We start from the raw sequence: 22218 nt of genomic DNA, 5'->3' as shown, positions 1-22218 counted from the left end.
TAATAAGTGGCTGAATATGTGAATTTTACTGTGAGTTTATGTTGTAGCCTGTTTTTCAGGCTTCATTCATCATCCATCATAACTGGTCCAGTTCAACTGTCTTCATATGCTTTGCTTTGATGATGCTCCAAATCATCCAAGAGGTTCTGATTCTAATTTTCAACATGGCTGCCGTTGCATTTTGTTTTTGGGACATGGGTTTCTTTTGGTTTAGGGTTTGTTTGTTTTGGGGGTGATTTTACCTTTTGACCTTGCTTTGATCTTTCCACCTCGACCATACTACAATTTGAAACCCTTTATGACCATTACAGTTTGTTTGGGTTTTTAAAAGTTTGACTTAAATTTCTTACATATGTTGTTGTAAGTGGTGCTGACATGTGTTGTTTTTAGTTGTATTTTAAGAATTGGTAAGTGTTAACATCATCTCAGAAACCACTAGACAATGAACATGCTTGATTAGATCAATGGTGACATCCCGATAAAACTGTACTTGTAAAACCTTTTGTACTATTGTTCTGATGGCCTTCATGCAGATAAAACTGTCTGTCTGTCTGTCTGTCTGTTCTGTGTGTGTGTTCAAAAGGTTCAAACCCGATCAGTAAGAGTAACCAAACTGAAAATCAATTTATAGCTGTTACTCAGACCTTTTTGTTTGCAACTGTTCCATGTCCATTTTTAAAAGAATATTTGAAATCATTACCTTGTATGACTATGGTCTTAAACAGACACATTTGGATCAGGGAGCTGAAGTTTAGATGTGTTCCTCCATATGGAGACATCAGTTTTGGTTCAGATTATTAAATTTTAGTTTTTAGTGTACCTGACTCTGAGGGTGTGGGTTCGAATCCCAGATGGGACTCTACCCAACAAAAGTACTAGATTCTGTACTTTGCTGAGAAAGTGTAATTCCAAATATAACATGTGTTAAGTTTTTAGTCACTAATATTAATGCATCAAATCTTTGAAAATCAATGCCGATGTCATTTCTTAAAATCTGCCTGTTTGACCATTTTCATTGCTAACTACATATGCGAGACTACATAGGTGAACTACATTTCCATGGCTGTATTTTATTTAATTCATTTTCCTGAAGAGATGCATGTTTTTTTCGGAGCCTTCAAGTTCCGTTATCAAAGGAAAGTCATGACTGTTCATACATCAGAGAGTTTTGTTAATTAGATGGTATGTGTTCGTGTAAAAAAAGAATTGCAGATGAGGTTGAACGTAAAGTTTTAAAGGTCACCAGGCCTTCTATCGAGTTCCCTATTATCCATTGACAGTAATCCGACTACTGATACAGAACATGTTTAATTAAACCAGGTTTGGCATTCAAGATGTTTACACCCTGGTAATCTACAGTTTCCAAAGTCAGGAGAAGCAAATCAGCTTTTTGTGACTTTGGAAGGACTTATTGTTCCTGCCCTGAAGGCAGGAAAGTATTTGGTTAATTTGTATTTCTCTGATGGGTAGCACCATTTTGGTTTGTCCAAAACTTGGAGTGTGTAAAATGAAGTGAGAGTTATTTAATCTGCACATTTTAACACATTGTCGATCACATTCATATGTTCCTTAATGTAATTTTGACATGTTTTATGATTTAGCATGATTGTATGTAAATCAAATGTTACGAGAAAATATGCCTATTTACCATGTTCATATCGTGTTAGTCTGTCTCACAGTCCCTGAACCACATTAATTTCCCTACTGCCAAGCCCTCTCTGCAGTGCTAAAGCCCTAAATAAAGCAAGTCTAGATTTCCTCAGGTTCTGAATCTCTGGTCTCCCTAGGGCTCCTTTTCAATATAAATGGGCTTGTTTGTTACTATCAAAATTATATATATTCAGAGACTAAGCCTTAGTCTAATATCGTGTATGAATATAGTATTGGGCATTGACTGATTATCTCTATTGGCTGGCCTTTATCCCCATACTGTTATCTCGTATTGCCCTTGCAGCATCATATCTCATTCAAGTTGTAAGCTGTTTTGGGAGTCAGTGATTATCTCCCTCATCCAAATAGCTCTACTCTTGCTCTGTATCATATGTTATTCAGGTAGCAAGGAAGGCATAATACTGCCAGTTAAAACCTTTCTGCATCCTCATCAGCTTCCCACTTCATGTTCAAAACATTACATTCTTCTGCCACATAGATAAGGGTCATGTGGCCTTCAGCCCCTCAGCTGGTGCCTGTGGACATTACTCTAACATCCTAATCAGGATAGCTTTGAAATTCCCAAAATACATAATACTTTCTTTCTGTATATGAGGATTCCAGCACCTGTCTGGCCACATGACCAGCAGACTGGGACTGTTAAATGTTGAAATGGAAATGAAACGGAAAAAGATAATGTTTATTTTTGCAAACTTGCATATTTATTTTTGTTGAATCTATGTTTATATAGTTTTATTTTATGATTTTTCATGCAGAATCATGATGTCACATATGTTAGATTCTTCCATATAGTAACAGTTGGGAAACTACTCTCTAATGTCATACTTATGTCACTGTGTTGATATTTCGGTTGGTTGCAGTGGCGCCAGCTTGCTAATGCTCAAAGAGTCTACATCGAAACCTTGCTATATATGTAATAAACCAGAAGTGTTTATCCATTAAATTGAACCTCATTATGCTTTCATTCTTTTGGATGTACATCGTTTGACTTATTATCAAACAAAAAGTTGCATATTAACATACAAATTCAAATTCTGCTTCATGATGCAATTTATGGGTTCTGTTACTTACATGTTTATTTCAACTTTGATTTATTTTTTTTTTTCATTGCATCAGTTCATTCAAAAGGGAAAAAATTTCCACTTCTAAAAATATCCTTTTCGTCACTAATGCTCTCTCATTCACCTATACCAAGATGTTGTTTTGTATTTTCATAATACCTTCCACATGTCTTTTCCTATGGTCATTTAAATTGTAAAATGATGAGCTGAAACTTTAAACAAACTAGCAGTACATTGCTTTAATTCATTTTGTATGTGAGAATAGTGGGCAGGGAACATTTGATTCACTGCATCAATGTATGCTTATGTATTGCTTTGAAAACAAACTTCGTCTCAGGAACAACTGGCTTTAGTCTCATAGGAAATGATTATAGTTTAAATCATAATGCCTACATTGTGGCAATAATGATAGTCTTGATATGTCCTGATAAAGACGACCGCCTCCGTGGTGTAGTGGTTAGAGCGGAAGGTCGCGGGTTCGATCCCCGACCGCGTCATACCAAAAGACGTTAAAATATGGTACTTGTTGGTCCCTGCCTGGCGCTCGGCATTAATGGGTACAACAAGGACTGGTCGGCTCGGAGTCAGTATAATGTGTCTGAGTGGGGTATTCATGCTTCACTGCGGCATGGTATCTCAGTGGGCTAGCACTATAAAAAAACTAGCTAAAAGTCTGGGCTAGTACAAGCAGACGCACACACATGCATGCACGTTGTCATATGAGCGAAATATTCTCAAGCACGACATTAAACCAAATTTCACCTCACCTCACCTCACCTGGTAAAGAATGGCGTCTTTACCTGGACTTGGTGATTCTTGGTGTTACCTTATATCCATGAACTTAACATAAAGTACAGCCTTGGAGCAAGGCTAGAACCAACATGCAGGAAGTTCATCAAGGTAATACCACTGTATGAAACAGGGTTGTTTCAAGTTGTAAAAAATGTTCTGAGAATATTACTGGATTATGTTCTGCTAGAAGCTAGACACAATGAGTGGAAGTTGTCACTTACCAGACTCCCTACATGCCCCAGGGAAACACTAGTAGTATGGATGGTTCATCGAAATCAAGGATGCTCTGTAACTCTATATATTCACTAATGTGGCTTTATATGTCCTGACAGACTTTAGATGTCCATAATTTGATTTCCTTGTGGTGTCAGTTTGGATGATTTTTGCCAGGTCTCAAAATACAATGACTTATATTCCAGTTGTCATTAAATAATATGTAGTTGCATTACTGTTATTCTGTTTTCTGTATTTTGAAATGCATAAGTACAAATTGACATAAAATATACAATTCCTGTTAAATCTCTGAACAATGCTGTTTTGTAGTTACTTATATTTTGTTTGTTTCTCTGTTTCAGGTGGAAAAAAATCGGAATAAATCCCAAAATAAACAACATGATCTTAGGTTACGATGCAGCTAAACATGATCTAATCCTCATATCAGATAGTGGTTTGAAAAGTAAGTATTGTATCTTTTCACTGTGGAAATCAATTTCAATGTAAATTCGTATAGATAAATGTGGATTTTGTAATATAATTCCTCCATTTGTACCCCTATGAAAAAACTACAGTAGTGTCAAATGTAACTAAGTCATTGACAGAAATGTGAACTGTTACGACCTGCTTACCAGGAAGTGGTCAATCTTTTCAAAGTTCCTTTTTAAAAACTTCATGAATATTCAGTTCTAATGATGAGAAACAACAAATTTGAAGGGAAACACTTCTAGTTTCCAATATGTACATGAATCGTAACAGGCTTAATGCATGTGTAAATTCACTTGCCGGATTGGCGCGGAGGGCATTTTCTTGACAACAGTCAATGTCTCCGTCTCGTTTGTAGTTCGACAGCATCTTTTAGGAGATCGCCAGTGTGTCAAGTACAATGTCTTTGATGGGAAGGTTTATTTCGTTTTAGCTGTTATCAGTCATTCTGACAGTTGTGTGACATCAGGTACCATTATTTATGTATCCGAGCATCGAAGTCAAGTTTTTGATGCATTGATTCTGACTTGCAATTCATTGACAGTTGGTTCATTGTTACACCAAAATTGCATCTAGTTTAATCAAAAACAGAACAAACTTTGTTCAAATCTTGATAAAATCTGATGATAAGGTAATAGTTAGAAGACAGTTCTTCAATTTTGGTCTAAGTTTCAGAGCACCTGTTATGATTACTACCGGTGGGGTAGCCTAATAGTTAAAGCGTCCACTAGTCACGCCGAAGACCCGGGTTCGATTCCCCACATGGGTACAATGTGTGAAGCCCATTTCTGGTGTCCACACTGTGATATTGCTGGAATATTGCTATAAGTGGCGTAATACCATACTCACTCACAATGATTACTGCCAGATGGATCTAGTTGTTTGTCAAGTAGCAGTGCACATATAATAAGTATATGATATATATAAAGTGATTGAAAAGAGACTAATTGTCTTATAAACTGCTTTTGAAAAAACAATTTCAAAATATGGACTTCAAAATTGCTGGAATATTTCATGTTCTTTAGATTCATGGAACTGAGCTAGTTCATAAGTTCCCAGTGACTTTATTTGTACCAGTAGTCTCCCTTTGTTAAAGGTTGATGTTGAGGCTGTGTGGTGACAAGTTTTATGTGTTGCAGTGGGCGAAGACACCCTGCTGGACATGGTGTTGCTGATGACGGAGAAGACAGGGCTGGTCCACCAGTTGCCCTACATCTGTGACAGGAAAGGATTCTCATCACATATAGAAAAAGTAGGTAGACATTGGGGTTGTAGCAAGTATACAGAGTAATCTTGACCATATTCTTAAGACCCTGGAAAAAAGTTAAGAATTTTTCTTCTTGCTTTCTTACGTGCCTCCAAGCTGAGGTTTAAGGACAGAATAGGTCTCATGTGTACCTGTTGCCCACTCATGTTTAAGGACAAAACATGTCTTTATCATGTTCTTGCCTCAGTTCAAAGATAAGGATTTTTCCCTGACTTGTTCCTTGAAATCACTGACAGTTGTTCATACTATCAACCACTGGTTTGTCTGATCCAGACTTGACAATTAATGACAACTGCAGCCCTTACGATCATATCCTCATTTTGATTCAGCATAACATCATGTATTGTTTATTTTTGTTGTAGGTATTTTTTGGCACCCAACATGCGAAAATGTACCTGTGTGCTAATGGCCTTGGAATCAACTGCACGACGGGGATGTCATGTCTGTTCAGGAAGGAGGTCCTCGAGGAGGCCGGGGGCATGACCCATCTGGGACAATATCTGGCTGAAGACTACATGATGGCACAGGCTTTTGTTGATAGGTAAGGCCATGTAATAAATGGCTCAGGTGTTTGTTGATAGGTTAGGCCACATAATGGCTCAGGTGTTTGTTGATAGGTAAGGCCGCATAATGGCACAGGTGTTTGTTGATAGGTAATGCCGCATAATGGCTCAGGTGTTTGTTAATAGGTAAGGCCACATAATGGCTCAGGTGTTTGTTGATAGGTAAGGCCACATAATGGCACAGGTGTTTGTTGATAGGTAAGGCCGCATAATGGCACAGGTGTTTGTTGATAGGTAAGGCCACATAATGGCTCAGGTGTTTGTTGATAGGTAAGGCCGCATAATGGCACAGGTGTTTGTTGATAGGTAAGGCCACATAATGGCTCAGGTGTTTGTTGATAGGTAAGGCCACATAATGGCTCAGGTGTTTGTTGATAGGTAAGGCCGCATAATGGCACAGGTGTTTGTCGATAGGTAAGGCCACGTAATGGTACAGGTGTTTGTTGATAAGTAAGGTCCCACGTAATGGCACAGGTTTTGTTGTAAGGTAAGGTAAGGCCAAATGAAGGCACAGGTGGTCATGGATAGGTAAGATTTAGTAATTAAAGAGGCAGTGGGATAGCCTTGTGGTTAAAGGGTTCGCTTGTCATGCTGAAGACCCGGGTTCGATTCCCCACATGGGTACAATGTGTGAAGCCCATTTATAGTTCCCCAGCTGTGATATTGCTGGAATATTGCTAAAAACAGCGTTAAACTAAAACCAGGGCTCGATTTAAGAGATGTTAACCTACTTGCACCAGGTGCAACCTAAGATAGAAACCTAGTTGCACCAGCCAAATTCCAGTTGCAATGTAGTGTGCTAAAACGTCAAGAGGTTTCAGTGCACATGAACATATTTCCGTGATGTTGTACCCATGAAACCATAGCAACACAGAGACACAGCTGGTTCCTGTTTACTCAAGCTGTCATTGCCAAGAGGTGTCTATAAATAGCAATGTTTTGATGCCATAGCTATTCAAAGTTTAGAAGAAATATGAGCTGACATATTTATGCTTATAATGTTAGATTTATTGTTGATATAATTCTCGAAACTTGACTTGCACCTGGTGCAAGTCAGACTAATAACTAGGTTGCACTTTGTAATATTGGGTTGCACCAGTGCAAGTATCAAAGCACTAAATCGAGCCCTGAAAACTCACTCACACAGTAATTAAAGGTAACAAATCATGAATACAAAATTAGGTTGTGCTCGGTTTATTACTTTAAAAAACAGTAAAAGTTGTAGAGATATTTCTTTAGTGTTTGTTAAATTTAATGTTATATTATCATCAACAAGTCTGATTTCATTTAAAGCATATATGTAGGCAGTTTTCAATACTGTATAGCTACGGCATGCATGCACATTAGAAATGTTTTTTGAAAAACAAAACAAAAAAACATTTATATTGATATACACATGAGTGCGTTATGCTATACCAGCTGGTAGAGGTATTAATGCTTGGTGATAGCGTAACCATAGTGACCATGCCAGTGGACCCTATTAATGGTGTGTGTTTCATTCTAGTATAGATCATGAGATGTGACAGGTGCTTGGTTTAGACCTGTCAATCATCTCCCCTATGTAAACACACATGTCATTGCCACTGGTGTCAAGGTGTAATAAGCGACACTGTGTGTTGATTAGACAGATATAGGCAATATTTGTTTTGATTATGTCAGAGAATCAATGGAAAATAGTATAGCTAGATAAATGTAGGATTAAACAGGATTAATGTACAGCTTGTTTTGTTTGAAATTAGTGATGAAAGTGAAGACATCATTGTCATTTTCATGTAGTAAAATTGTATAATGTCACTTCATGTGGGTCCATATATCAAAAGACTATATATAATTTTTGCTTTCAAATTTTAGCAAACTGTTCTGTTTGTGTCAACACTGTAAATGCATTTGTTTCGCCCAATGTTTGTTATTCTATTTGGCATGAAATTGTCAGGGATTTAACCAGACTTGCCCTGAGGCCAACATCCGGCTCCAAGTCTGCAACAAATATCAGTAAATATTCCCACATTGAAAATAAGGTGTTTCCAGCTCAGTTTAATATAGTTATATCTTATGCAATGGCTTGATCTGGTTGACTTGTATTTCACTGACAGCAGGACTAATAAAGAAGAAAAGGTTTCAATGTTTATTTTTACAGTATTGAATGTAATGTTGATACACAATGTTAAATGAAAAAAGAAAATAGGAACTTTAAACAACAATTGTTTACCAACTCAGCTTGCCAAGGGCATTTAGTTTGAATCCCTAATAAATCCCTTCATGTGTTTACCATGTAAACTCTGTAAGGTTTGGTTCTCTTCATTAGGTGTTTACGGTAGGAAGGGATCACATGTAAAGCATTTGATAAATTGTCACAAAGATAACAGATGCTTTTAATTTGTATCTCGTATGTGTATCCTTTATCGCTAGTCAATAAGGAAATGGGATGCACAATCAAAAAAGAATTTTTATTTTTTCATTTTCTGTTTTGTTTTATTGTGGCTACAAGGCGTAGCTGCTCAAGTCTCTCAACCTCAAAATGCTTCCTTGTTGTTAGCCCAAGACCCGCTAGGATTGCCAGGATTGAGTAGCTGACTGAGTTTGGTTTTACGCCACTTTTAGCAATATTCCAGCAACATCACGGCGGGCCAGGATTGAGTAGAGTCATGCCTAGATATGGGAACTGGGTGGTGGGTTGGGGGAACATGCAAACATAAATGTACGTTTAATTTTGGCAGGTAATTCTGAAAAAATATCTTGAAATTAATTTAGTATAGATTCTTGAGCACTATCATTTAATTTATAACATGGATAAATAATAACTGACTTTTCTGCCATTGTTCGTAACATTAGAAAATAGAAAGAAAATAATTGGAGTTTAGTTTATGCCTGAGGAATGCAACCCTTGAAAAGTACTTGAGAAGTGCTTGAATTTTGTCGGCCAAGATTTGTATGAACCCTTCCTAACGAGGCAGAGTTTGCTACAGTTGGACAGTCAGTGTGTAATGGTAGTGGGGTATTGTGTCAGTGTATGAGTTATATGTTGTGTGACCATGTGTATGAGTTATATGATCTGTTTGTGTGTTATGTGATCAGTGTGTGTTATGTGATCAGTATGTGTTTCCTGTGTTATGTGATCAGTGTGTGTGTTATGTGATCAGTGTATGTGTTACGTAATCTCTCTGTGTGTTATGTGATCAGTGTATGTGTTGTGTTACGTAATCTCTCTATGTGTTATGTGATCAGTGTATGTGTTCTGTGTTATGTGATGTGTGTGTATTCTCTGTGTGTGTTATGTGATCAGTGTATGTGTTCTGTGTTACGTATTTCTCTGTGTGTTATGTGATCAGTGTATGTGTTCTGTGTTACGTATTCTCTCTGTGTGTTATGTGATCAGTGTATGTGTTCTGTGTTACATTATTCTCTCTGTGTGTTATGTGATCAGTGTATGTATTCTGTGTTATGTGATCTCTGTGTGTGTTATGTGATCAGTGTATGTGTTCTGTGTTACGTATTCTCTCTGTGTGTTATGTGATCAGTGTATGTATTCTGTGTTACGTGATCTCTGTGTGTGTTATGTGATCAGTGTATGTGTTCTGTGTTACGTATTCTCTCTGTGTGTTATGTGATCAGTGTATGTATTCTGTGTTACGTGATCTCTGTGTGTGTTATGTGATCAGTGTATGTGTTCTGTGTTACGTATTCTCTCTGTGTGTTATGTGATCAGTGTATGTGTTCTGTGTTACGTATTCTCTGTGTGTGTTATGTGATCAGTGTATGTATTCTGTGTTACGTGATCTCTGTGTGTGTGTGTGTGTGTTCTGTGTTATGTGATCTGTGTTTGTTATGTGATCATTGTATGTGTTCTTTGTTATGTGATCTGTGTGTGTTATCTAAAGTGTATGTGTTGTTTTTTGTAACTAAAGTACTGTCGGAAATAGAAACAAACTGCTTTTAGGCTGTTACTCTGTATCCCTAAAATTTACACAATTGCAAATAGCATATGTCGAAATAACCTACATCGGCCTAACTGGGCGTTCAGTGGGATGCGTAATAGGATATCCAGAAAAGCATGTTTACTCGTAAAATCGGGCAAAACTTAGAAAAAATACGAACAGCTGCTGAAAACAATAGATCAGACTATAGATGGCAATTAGGTCGACAGCCAGGTATGACGACGGACCGTCAACTCACTTGGCATGAAATGCATGTGCTGCCCACAGACACAAGGGGTCATCTCAAATATTTTTCTGCTTTTTCATGTGTATTGAATATGTCTCTTATTGATTATCTAATCTTAGCTAATAACTCTTTCCCCAAGCCCGACCCCAACTACTGTCAGCAACACCCGTCTTGGTTTTGCTTATGAGACGACCCTCCTACCTGTTTCTTTATAAAGTGATAGTGAGACTCAATGGTATCTATATCCTTAATAGTTTCAGTATTAAAGTTGTTATTTTTTACGTCTGCTATCGTTTATTATGAAGCTAAGTCTAATTTCAAAAAGGACATTCAAAAAGTGTCATTTGTTATACAATATCATCGACACTAATTTGCATAAAGCCATGGTCTGCTCCAAATAAGTCTCTTCGGACTTAGAAAAACCCGCATTGCTCATTTCTGCACTAATATCTCCCTACCACTGAGACTGTAGTTGGGCTGAACTTAGTTTAACAGATATTTCACACTTTCACATATTAACTACCTAAATTGTAGATATAAATGTGAAAAAACAGTTTTTTTCTATTTCCGACAGTACTTTAGTGTATGTATTCTGTGTTATGTGATCTGTGTTTGTTATGTGATCATTGTATGTGTTGTGTTTTTTAACTAGTGTATGTGTTCTGTGTTTCAGGGGATGGAAAGTTCGGATCAGCTCCCAGGCGGCCCAGCAGAATTCGGGAATGTACTCCATCCCTCACTTTCACGCCAGACTCATTAGGTAATGATAATAATAGTCGTTATACTGATGATTATACTTATACATGCACAACTCAAAGATATTTGACTGTTTTGATACTATGAAATCCAACCATATATGAATGGTTCATCTTGCCCGTTTGCTGTTCAATATAAAAACAAAATCTTGACTAGGCGGCTACAAGTTATGGTCGTTTCCTTGTGGGATCTGGCCCCTTGACACCCACAGTTCCTTACAGTGACCCTGCCCATGAGTGAGTGAGTGAGTGAGTTGGGTTTTACCCCGCTTTTAGCAATATTCCAGCAATATCCTGGCGGGGACACCAGAAATGGGCTTCACACATTGTACCTTTGTGGGGATTTGAACCCAGGCTTTCAGCGTGACAAGCAAACACTTTAACCACTAGGCTACCCCACCGCTCCATACTGCCTGTTAACCTTTATCGTCAGTAAGTCACTGTGTGTGTGTCTTACCCCGTGAAGATCAGGGTTAGAATTGATCTTCAGCAACCCATGCTTGTCATAAGAAGCAACTGACGGGATCTGGTGGTCAGACTCACTGACTGGGTAGGGCTGCCTCGAAAACACTACGTGGCGAATATGATATGTATCACGAATATTGGGTAACGAATACGACTAATTATTCACGAATACAATATTGTAGTTAACTGATTGATGCACAGTATCGACACCCATGTTGACAGTGTTAATTTGTCACAGCAATAACCACTGAACCGGTGATCCCATGACACTCAAATATGTATGTAATAGTTATAGTCAACAATACCATGTGTGGCCTTGGCAAACTAACATGACTTGTGCTACTGCAAGGCTAGTACATATTCCATAACTCCATATCTCACTTTGAAAAAGGACATAATGAACCCTTATGTCCTATTCTCCCTTAAATAATTGTAAATATTCATTAATATTCGGTTCTGGTGACCACGAATAACGAATTGAATACATGAAGGGCTTCGGTTCGATTCACCGAATATGCGAGTGAATCGTAATAGCCTTAGTTGACACATGTCATCATATCCCAATTGCATAGATCGATGCTCATGATGTTGATCACTGGATTGTCCGGTCCAGACTCGATTATTTACAGACCATGAGGTGGAATATTGCTGAGTGAGGCGTTAAACAACCAACAAACCAACTCACTGTGTGTGTATACCTTAGCTCTTCTATCGCCCATGAAATTGTACTGGTGAGGTGTGGCTATTATCTGGCTCTGAAAACATGACATGTATATGAACTGTGAAGTCAAATAAGCCAAACTGAGCAAGCTCGGTGCATAGACGTTGTGCCAGCCCAACCATTGCCTGACACAAACCAATGTGTTAGATGGAGGCAAGGCTATTACTGCACATGCGACATAGGAAATATTACAGATGTAATCTGAGAGCTCATTGATCCCAGCACTCGCACCAGGCTGTTGCTCGCTTCCTTGATTATATTCTAGTGTATCGTGGTAGCCTCGTTTGGATGATGTTATGTTGTTTTACAGAACAACACAATACAATCATGTCTGCAAGTGTTAGCATTATAGTGTAGTGTATCGTGGTAGCCTCGTTTGGATGATGTTATGTTGTTTTACAGAACAACACAATACAATCATGTCTGCAAGTGTTAGCATTATAGTGTAGTGTATCGTGGTAGCCTCGTTTGGATGATGTTATGTTGTTTTACAGAACAACACAATACAATCATGTCTGCAAGTGTTAGCATTATAGTGTAGTGTATCGTGGTAGCCTCGTTTGGATGATGTTATGTTGTTTTACAGAACAACACAATACAATCATGTCTGCAAGTGTTAGCATTATAGTGTAGTGTATCGTGGTAGCCTCGTTTGGATGATGTTATGTTGTTTTACAGAACAACACAATACAATCATGTCTGCAAGTGTTAGCATTATAGTGTAGTGTTGTATCGTGGTAGACCTCGTTTGGATGATGTTATGTTGTTTTACAGAACAACACAATACAATCATGTCTGCAAGTGTTAGCATTATAGTGTAGTGTATCGTGGTAGCCTCGTTTGGATGATGTTATGTTGTTTTACAGAACAACACAATACAATCATGTCTGCAAGTGTTAGCATGAAAAACATGTAGTCCCTCTCCAACACCTCGTTTATTGACATCCTATGTCGATAGTCATAGTACTGGACACCGTCTGTAATAGATATCTTCTCTCCCGGTTTATCAATATATAGCCACTACACCAACAAGCTGCTGTATGTATTGATGAGTGATAGAGAACCTTAATGAAAATGAACCTCTGAGGTTTTGACGATGGCAAATTCTTGACCCTGGTGTATGCAGTATGTCCCCTATTTATTCAGTTTGGGTTGACGTCCATGTGTTATCACATCTGTCAATTTATGTTATTCTCAGCTTCATGGGGAGAATACAGTAATCAGTCAGGCTATTTACCTGTCTGGTCACGGTGCCTCACGCTGTAATCAGCTTTGTAGATGATGTTATTGGATCAATGAGTGATTGTTCCTGAGACATCTGTATTGGGATGTGTTCCTTCAGTCTAAGGGATTGCCGTGTCTGTTGTTCATTGAGCTTTGTCTCTGTGTCTTGTCTGGACGAATTAACCAGGATTTATTATTCCACGGTTAGTAAGATCCTGTCTGTGTGCACATGATCTCCAGAAATTATGACTACTAGAATCTGGAAAGAGTACTAACATCAAGTAGGTTACACAGAGCTTTATTGACTGAGTTATTGAATGCATTTTGCCAAGTCAGTAAACTTATGAGGTGGTTGTGACCTATAACGTGGATGATGCTAAGGTTCAGGCTCAGGCTCATGTTCAGCCACAGGTTCAGTCACGGGCTCAGGCGTAGGTTCAGTCACTGGTTCAGTCACAGGTTCAGGCTCGGTCACAGGCTCAGGCTTAGGTTCAGTCACAGTCTTAGGTTCAGGCTCGGTCACAGGTTCAGTCACAGGCTTAGGTTCAGTCACAGGTTCAGGCTCAGCCACAGGTTCAGTCACAGGCTTAGGTTCAGTCACAGGTTCAGGCTCGGTCACAGGTTCAGTCCCAGGCTTAGGTTCAGTCACAGGTTCAGGCTCTCAGTCACAGGCTCGGTCACAGGTTCAGTCACAGGTTCAGGCTCGGTCACAGGCTCAGGCTTAGGTTCAGTCACAGGTTCAGGCTCGGTCACAGGTTCAGTCACAGGTTCAGGATCGGTCACAGGCTTAGGTTCAGCCACAGGTTCAGTCACAGGCTCTGGCTTAGGTTCAGTCACAGGTTCAGGCTCAGTCACAGGTTCAGTCTCGGTCACAGGTTCAGTCACAGGCTTAGGTTCAGTCACAGGCTCAGGATCGGTCACAGGCTTAGGTTCAGCCACAGGTTCAGTCACAGGCTCAGGCTTAGGTTCAGTCACAGGTTCAGGCTCGGTCACAGGTTCAGTCACAGGCTTAGATTCAGCCACAGGTTCAGTCACAGGCTCAGGCTTAGGTTCAGTCACAGACTCAGGTTCAGCCACAGGTTCAGTCACAGGCTCAGGCTTAGGTTCAGTCACAGGTTCAGGCTCGGTCACAGGTTCAGTCACAGGCTTAGGTTCAGTCACAGGTTCAGGCACAGGCACAGGTTCAGTCACAGGTTCAGGCTCAGTCACAGGTTCAGTCACAGGCTTAGGTTCAGTCACATGCTCAGGCTCAGTCACAGGCTTAGGCTTATGTTCAGCCACAGGTTCAGTCACAGGCTTAGGTTCAGTCACAGGCTCAGGTTCAGTCACAGGTTCAGCCACAAGCTCAGGCTTAGGTTCAGTCAAAGGCTCAATTACAGTAGGTGTTCTGAACGAAACTGTGATATTGCTGAATGAGACCAGCAGAATTTGCTTCATGTGGGTGCAATTAAACAGCTTTTCAACTTTTGCTCACCGATTGTGAGTTAAAAATGATTTACCATGCATCATCAGTGTTGCTTCTATATAGATAGTGAGTGAGTGAGTTCAGTTTTACGCCGCTTTTAACAATATTCCAGCTATATCACGGCAGGGGAGGGGACACCAGAAATGGGTTCTATATAGTAATGAAATGCTCACTGATTGCATTTAGTAAACCTGATGTTAATTAAAGAATAATTCCCAGCAGCCTTTTCCAAGCACATTTTTTGTTGTGTTTATTTGTGGAGTAGTGCCCTGTAGGCTCATCTTACTGGACCAGAAGACAATTAATCAGACTCGGGCATCTGACTTGGCTGAGGTCAGAATTAGGGAAGCAAACTAAAGCCAAATTCAAAACTGAAAGTATTTGCTTCAATGTGGACCTGTTCTCCTTGCAGATGGACGAAGCTCCGCATCTCCACAGTGCCCTCCACCATCGTGATGGAGCCCATCTTCCAGTGCATGTTCCTGGGGGGAATGGCATCATGGGCAGTGTCGTACCTGTTTGACTGGACAGCCCTGGTCTTCTTCCTCATCCACATCCTGGTGTGGTTCCTCGGGGACTACATCCTCATCAAAGTCATACAGGTAAGGCTGCTGAAGCAGAGACAGTTAGGCAATATTTTGATGTATAGTTTGTGATGAAAGCCATGTTTATGTGTCACGCCTGTAACAAACTGTCAGATATTACAAACTGTTATTTATTTTGTACCATGTACTTGCTGTGTATTTTAGTCATGATACGTGTAACAAACTAAAATAAGTGGTGCTGTTCAGCTTGTTATTACTGTAGTTTACTATATATTGACTTTCAGTCTTGGTTTAGTTACCTTGGTGCAGGTGTAGTGATGGAAATAGAATATAGCTCAAGTGTGAAGCTAATGTTGAGTGTGAAAAGTTGTACGCACCAGAAATTCAGTTTTGTTAGGTGTATTATGTTTGAGTGAGACATTAAGGTGTAGTTAATCAGTGAAATTAAAACTTTATCTGAAAATCAATCACAGAAGAGACTTGTTTTGGTTTCTCTTTAACTCGCAGTGGCTTGTAGTATTTCAGTTCCACAGTTATGGTGCAGGACTAGAATTCAGTGTGTTCTCTAACGTTTCTCCTTCACTATATTTGTTTGAAATAAATTTGTTTCAAATTTGGAAAGTTTGTGTGTTCTTGGAGATTGCAGTTACCATTGTAATCTTGGCATTGTTCATTTGTCATTTTACCCATTGCTTATATATATTCTTTTATGTAATTCATGTTTTCGGCATCACAGATATTGAATGTTAGGGTGAATCTTTTTGATATGCAAGTCCATATGTGGGATCTTTCTTATACTATGTAGGTCACAGATCAATTTCTTTATCAAATTTAGCATATCTCTGACAAAGTATTTGAGAATACACTTGCGGCAAGAAAGGTGTGCGTGCGTGTGTGTGTGTGCGTGCGTTATCAAAAGACAGTTTTCTGATATACATGTATTTGTTCCTGTTTCAGAGAGGTCCGCTGCCATTCTCCAAATTTGAGTTTGTGGTAGGTTGGTTAATGAATGAACTGGTTTCACCATATCTGATCTTCCAAGCTCACTGGAACCCAGCCGTCACCTGGCGCTCACAGAAGTACAGAATCCGCTGGGGTGGCATCACGGAGGAAATCAAGCCTCCCCCAACGAAACCGGAAGACTGACTGCTCCAAGCCTCAAGTCTGCAGCATTACAGGGCCTGATATCCACCGAGTCTGACGATGTGACGACAGTGTGTATTAATGGAGAACCTTGAGAGACCTCTCTGTTCTTCTTGTCGTTACATTTAGTTGGGCTCTTCAAGATGGATGCTGGAAGCATTTCTGGATCTGTGTGTGTAATTGCTCAAAGCAAAATCAAAATGCGTCGCCAAAATCATTGACTTGGATCGATATTCCTGGATGTCTGGTTCTAGACACGTGGAGCTCTCCCAGGAATTGAGATATCTAATTTATATCGTATTGTTGCAATGCATGTGTATCTGTGAGATTGACCATATTGTGGTTTTGACCAACTGTGAAGACAACAATGGCATGCTCCAACTGTCAAGACTACAACGGCATCCCGATGCCGTGGTTTGTGGTGCCAGGACATTGTGGTGTTTTGCCAACGCCAATCTATATCTGACTTGCATGTGTTCAATGAATATGACCAAGCTTCATTCCATCCCATGATACCAGATCATGCAGCAATGGTTCTCTCCCCTGAGTCAAGGACTATTCCAGCATATTTTTTTACCGCTGAGATTGCCGGTGGTTTCACCACCTCATTGTAACTGTGTAATGTGTCCAGCTAAGTCAGTATTGTTTGTTTATATTGTCGTTACCATGGTTTCAAGCTTCATGTGATATCACCTTGACGTCATGTTGGGACGGGTCTCCGCATGAGGAAATGTTTTATTCAGTTTATGAATTCTAGTCCAGTTTGGAAGGTTTGATATTACAGTTAGGGTTGACGTGAGACACGCAGTATAAACTACATGACAATTCCTAAAATAATAAAGAAGAATTTTGGCTAATTCTTATCAGGAATTCTAAATATTTTTAACACAAAAGATAATGCTCGAACATATCAGACAGCATATCAGAGAGCAGGGTATATCCCGTTAGGACAATAGGCCATATTTTTGTTTCATGTCACGATCAGGTTTCAAAATCGTGTCGAATTCTTTTTGAAGGGAGATAAAATGCACCTTTTTTCTTATTATTATTTAACTACATTTAATTTCTATCAGGTTTCAAAATTGTGTCGAATTCTTTTTAAAGGGAGATAAAACACTCGCCTTTTTTCTTATTATTTACCTACATCTGATTTTGATCAGGTTTCAAAATCCTGTTGAATTCTTTTCAAAGGGAGATAAAACTCACCTCTTTTTTTCTTATTATATAGCTTCATTTAATTTCAGTCAGGTTTCAAAATCGTGTCTATTTCTTTTCAAAGGGAGATAGTACTCACCTTTTTTCTTACTATTTAGCTTCATTTAATTTCGATCAGGTTTCAAAATCCTGTTGAATTCTTTTCAAAGGGAGATAAAACTCAACCCTTTTCTTCTTATTATTTAGCTTCATTTAATTTCGATCAGGTTTCAGAATTGTGTCGATTTCTTTTCAAAGGGAGATAATACTCACCTTTTTTCTTCTTATTTAGCTACATTTCATTTTGACATAGTGCAATGATGATCAACACAGAAGTATAGGAGTCAACTGTCAATCCTATGCAGCATCTACATGTATACAGAGTTTACTTATTCGTAATAACATGGACATTCAAATGCACCTAAAATTACAATATGTACACACATTATTTGCAAGACCAAAGAATATTCCACAAATAGGAATATTGTTTATCTTTAGTATTCTTCAAAAACAATCAGTTACAGTGGTGCCATCTGACTAATTGTAAAGTGGTGATTCCGCTATTAGATGCCAATTGTGACATTTCCATTTCTATTTCCAAAGTGGGCTATTGTCAATTACACTTTTTTACCTACAATACAAGCTTTATGAATTCAGTGATTAAAATAAACATTCGGAAAAATCACATTTACTTCACAATCCAATAATACCAATTCTGTCACCAATTACATAGCAATTAAAAATCAGTAAATTAAAATCAGTTACACATCACAAATCCTCAAATTCTTAATGAAAGTAATGAAAATATTAGGTATCATAAATATGGTACGATATAGATATGAATATTACCAGTTACTTTTAATGATTAATTCTCTTTATATCACCATCATCATTTAGGTGACTTGATCATAGATTGAACTGTTAAAAAGTGTGAAATTATGACAGCTCAGCAAAAAGAAGCATTATTAATTTTGAGATCTAAATCAAAAAGTAGATTGGTTCTACTGATGAGTGAACATGATATTTAATGTACAAAGTTCATGTCGTAGTTTGTCAGGAAGTTCCATTCTCAAATATCACTGGGAGCCAAAGTTTTTATATTGTGATGACAAATTCAAATCTTTATGAACATGTATGTTTTACACGTCTTCCTCGGAGCCTTGAATCTCACAACTGAATCACAGTTTCTATGTCAAATGATTATTCAAACTTTTTCTTAGTTCTGTTTTCAAACAGCTCAGTAACTCACAGGGTGATACTTCTGAAAGTATTGAAGAATACCATGTCTTGCTTACGATAGATGTAGCACAACTCAAAGCCTGTTTCCATGTGTATCAATTTTGGTGTATCACTGAACCATAATTTTGTTTGAGAAGGGTACAGGGATTCTTTACCCAACACCACTCTGCAAATTCAGCATTTTTTGTGCAAGATAATTGTTAAATGAGAATTTTACAGCATGAGATTTGAGAACCATTTTCATTTTATACTTATCTATTGTGAATATTTATGTTTTTGTAAGTGATACTATTTTTGAAAATGGAGATTTTGATGTAAGTCATGGAACTATGCTGATGCTTGTATTGGTATTGTTGTCCCAGGTCAAATGTTTTGTCTTCAATCAAAAATGTACTACAGTATTGAAAAATTAAAATGATGAGATTTTCTGGATGATTGTATATATTTTTGAAATAGTGCATGAATTTTTGAGTATTTTTAGATTGGTTTTGTTCACAGAAATCAAAATGTATGCTTTGTGATGAAATTGTATTTATTCAATTCAGAGTCGATAAATTTTTGTATGAAAGGAGGCATTTTATGCCTTGGAAAGTATTTTTATGTCGTCAAAAGACACTGCTTCTATTCTAAGAGTGTGATGATAATGTGATCAAATCCGAGAGATCAAAAAGATTCTTTGTAGGAATTAAAATGTGGTAAGGATAAAGAGCTTTCAAACTTCCATTCACAGTTAATTCAATAAGACAGGAATTAGGGCAGACAGTTTTAGTGCCTGTGTTGAAAACGTCTCCCATTTTGCTCAAATAACATCTTGAATAAAACCATACAATTTTAATGAGGTTCAGGTAGCCATATATTAAAAAACAGCATCATTTGAATAATATTGCTGAAAAAGTGTGAAAAGGCATGAATAGGCCTCTCTTGGCCAATCTATTTATTAAATATTACCTAACTAGTTAACACAAATGGAAAGTGATAACTACTAAACTAGTCAGTAAGAATTAATAGTTTTGAATGTTCATTCTTTTTAGTCATTATACACATCTTGCCGATAGATATTCATGCTCGAAAAGTGTTTTACTTTTGTTCTTTCAGAGTTTTTGCTAGTCATTTCTAACAGCTGAGATTCACTTGTTTGGCCATATGCAATAATCACAGATATTTATTTGTAATGCATGTTAATCCAGTATTTTTATATCTCCACTAGTCTGATGGACAACACAAAGAAACATTACTGACATTGTTTTGCTCTTCTGCAATATTTAAGTTGAGCAGCATTCTCAATTGCCAGGTAGGCAATTTGCTGAGAAATATTTGTTATGTTGTTTTATTTGTCGTCAAGGTTTTAACAATATTGCTTGTTGGTCTGACATAGTGTTTATGTATGTTTTACACTTTATTATTTAGATATGTATGACACCACTGTCACATTGTTTGCGAGTTCTTTAATCACTGAAATTGCTGTTAAACACGATCTTTTTTATAACATTATGTTTTGAATATTTAATGATGGCTTTGAAGTAAAGACGATTCAAATATTACACATTGCAGTGTCAGGATTTTGTGAGCAAATTGACAGTGTGACAGGTGGTCTGTGTTGGTGAGTTCTTAGTGGGCAGCATGGATGTGGTGGGCAGTCTTACCTCCCCTGCCCTGTTGAATGACGTCTCTTTGAGACCGACAGACAGGTGTCAGAGAGGCAGCTTTTTCTGTCTCGCCTGTGTCTCTCGCCATGCTTCAGTGATAATTCTCATTCGATACTTGGAAATCAAAACCATCCTTACAAATGCATTTCCCTATTTCCACAAAAGTTGCAATTTTGTAATTGTTGCTTTTGAAATCAAAACATTGTCTCTACAAAATGGGGGGAACCAGTTTGGGGGAAAGTGATTCAGATCACAAAACTTAATTTTAAGGACAGTGTTGTTTGAATATTTAGACTCATTATTTACAAGAAAAAATTACTGGTGTTTCTTTTTTCAAATGCATAATTTCTCAGTTTTGAACACTGTAGCCATGTTAAGAGTCCAGTTAATTTCTGCCCTCCCAGGTATCGGTTCCCAACCGATGTTCTATGAAGTGCTGCCTGATAAACTCATCAACACATGCATGCCTCCAAGTCTGTTATATACAGTGTATGTTTTTTGTGTTACAGTGTATTGGCAACCACATGATCAGTAAACATTTTTGGCTTTATTAACTTTGGTTTGTTGTGGCTTTCGTAACTATATATATACACCAGTGTTTACTTTTATAAGCATTTCGTTTTTGGTGTATTATTGGTGTATGAACGTAATGGCAGAATCAGCTGGGTTCATTTATTTTTAGCCTTTTAGCATTATTGTCTGCCTGGAGGTCGCTGTGTGTTGGGCTTAGTGACCCACATTCAAACACTGCATGTTAGCTTAATGTCAGGAATGAAAATGTTTCGTTCCTTGTTGGAAGTTGTTCTTGACATTTTCCAGAGACGGGGCACAGATGGTGGCACACTGACCACTTGGTCTTGGCACAGCCATGGGACAATGTACATGTATATTGTGCGGAAGGGCATCCAGTCATTTCCCACCAAGTCAATTCCCCACCTACCATTTCCCCATCCGGACAATATCCCACTCATTATATACTCATGGAAGGTGGGGAAATGACCGGCCAGATATATATACTCATGGAAACAAATAAGGGAACATGAAAGTACAAGTGTTCCTTTAGAATTTCACCCACAGTGCAATACATACCTTGTGAAGAAACCTTGAAAAGAATAAAGGAAACACTTGTACTTTCATGTGTTCCCTTATTCGTTTCTTTGAGTATATATCTGGCCGGTCATTTCCCCACATTACTTTTGCTTGTTTGTTATTTCACTCAAATAAATGAAGCCCATTACTGGTGTTCCCCGCCGTGATATTGCTGGAATACTGCTAAACACGGCGTAAAACCATACTCGATCACTCAAATATAAGAATGAATGAACAAGAAGTAGTGTAAAATAAGTAGGAAGTTCATTCAGATGTAATTTCTCAACCAATGATCAGTAATCATAAGAAAAACACTGCTTTCCAAACAATCCATGTCGTCTCTAAACCCTTTCCACATTCATAAGAGTGAGTGAGTATGGTTTTACGCCGATTTTAGCAATATTCCAGCAATATCAGGACGGGGACAGCAGAAATGGGCTTCACATATTGTACCCATGTGGGGAATCAAACCCTGGTCTTCAGCGTGACGAGCCTACACTTGAACCATTAGGCTACCC

The 22218-nt window shown here is 38.2% G+C and overlaps 1 protein-coding gene across 1 annotated transcript in view; it reads left to right on the top strand.

Annotated features, from left to right (window-relative positions):
* LOC124260052 (ceramide glucosyltransferase-like) overlaps window positions 1-21161 on the top strand; it is a 68517-nt gene extending 47356 nt beyond the window's left edge. Inside the window, exons 4-9 of the mRNA XM_046694291.1 lie at window positions 4100-4200; window positions 5363-5475; window positions 5853-6031; window positions 10888-10974; window positions 15257-15446; window positions 16347-21161. Coding sequence (XP_046550247.1) covers window positions 4100-4200; window positions 5363-5475; window positions 5853-6031; window positions 10888-10974; window positions 15257-15446; window positions 16347-16535 — 859 coding nt within the window. The 3' untranslated portion in view covers window positions 16536-21161. The remainder of the gene's footprint in view (window positions 1-4099; window positions 4201-5362; window positions 5476-5852; window positions 6032-10887; window positions 10975-15256; window positions 15447-16346) is intronic.
* Window positions 21162-22218: the final 1057 nt, after the last annotated feature.

The sequence above is a fragment of the Haliotis rubra genome, unplaced genomic scaffold (assembly GCF_003918875.1).
Source record: "Haliotis rubra isolate DU_JTF1 unplaced genomic scaffold, ASM391887v1 Scf75, whole genome shotgun sequence".
Taxonomy (NCBI): Eukaryota; Metazoa; Mollusca; class Gastropoda; order Lepetellida; family Haliotidae; genus Haliotis; species Haliotis rubra.
This window is presented reverse-complemented; position numbering and strand designations above follow the sequence as displayed.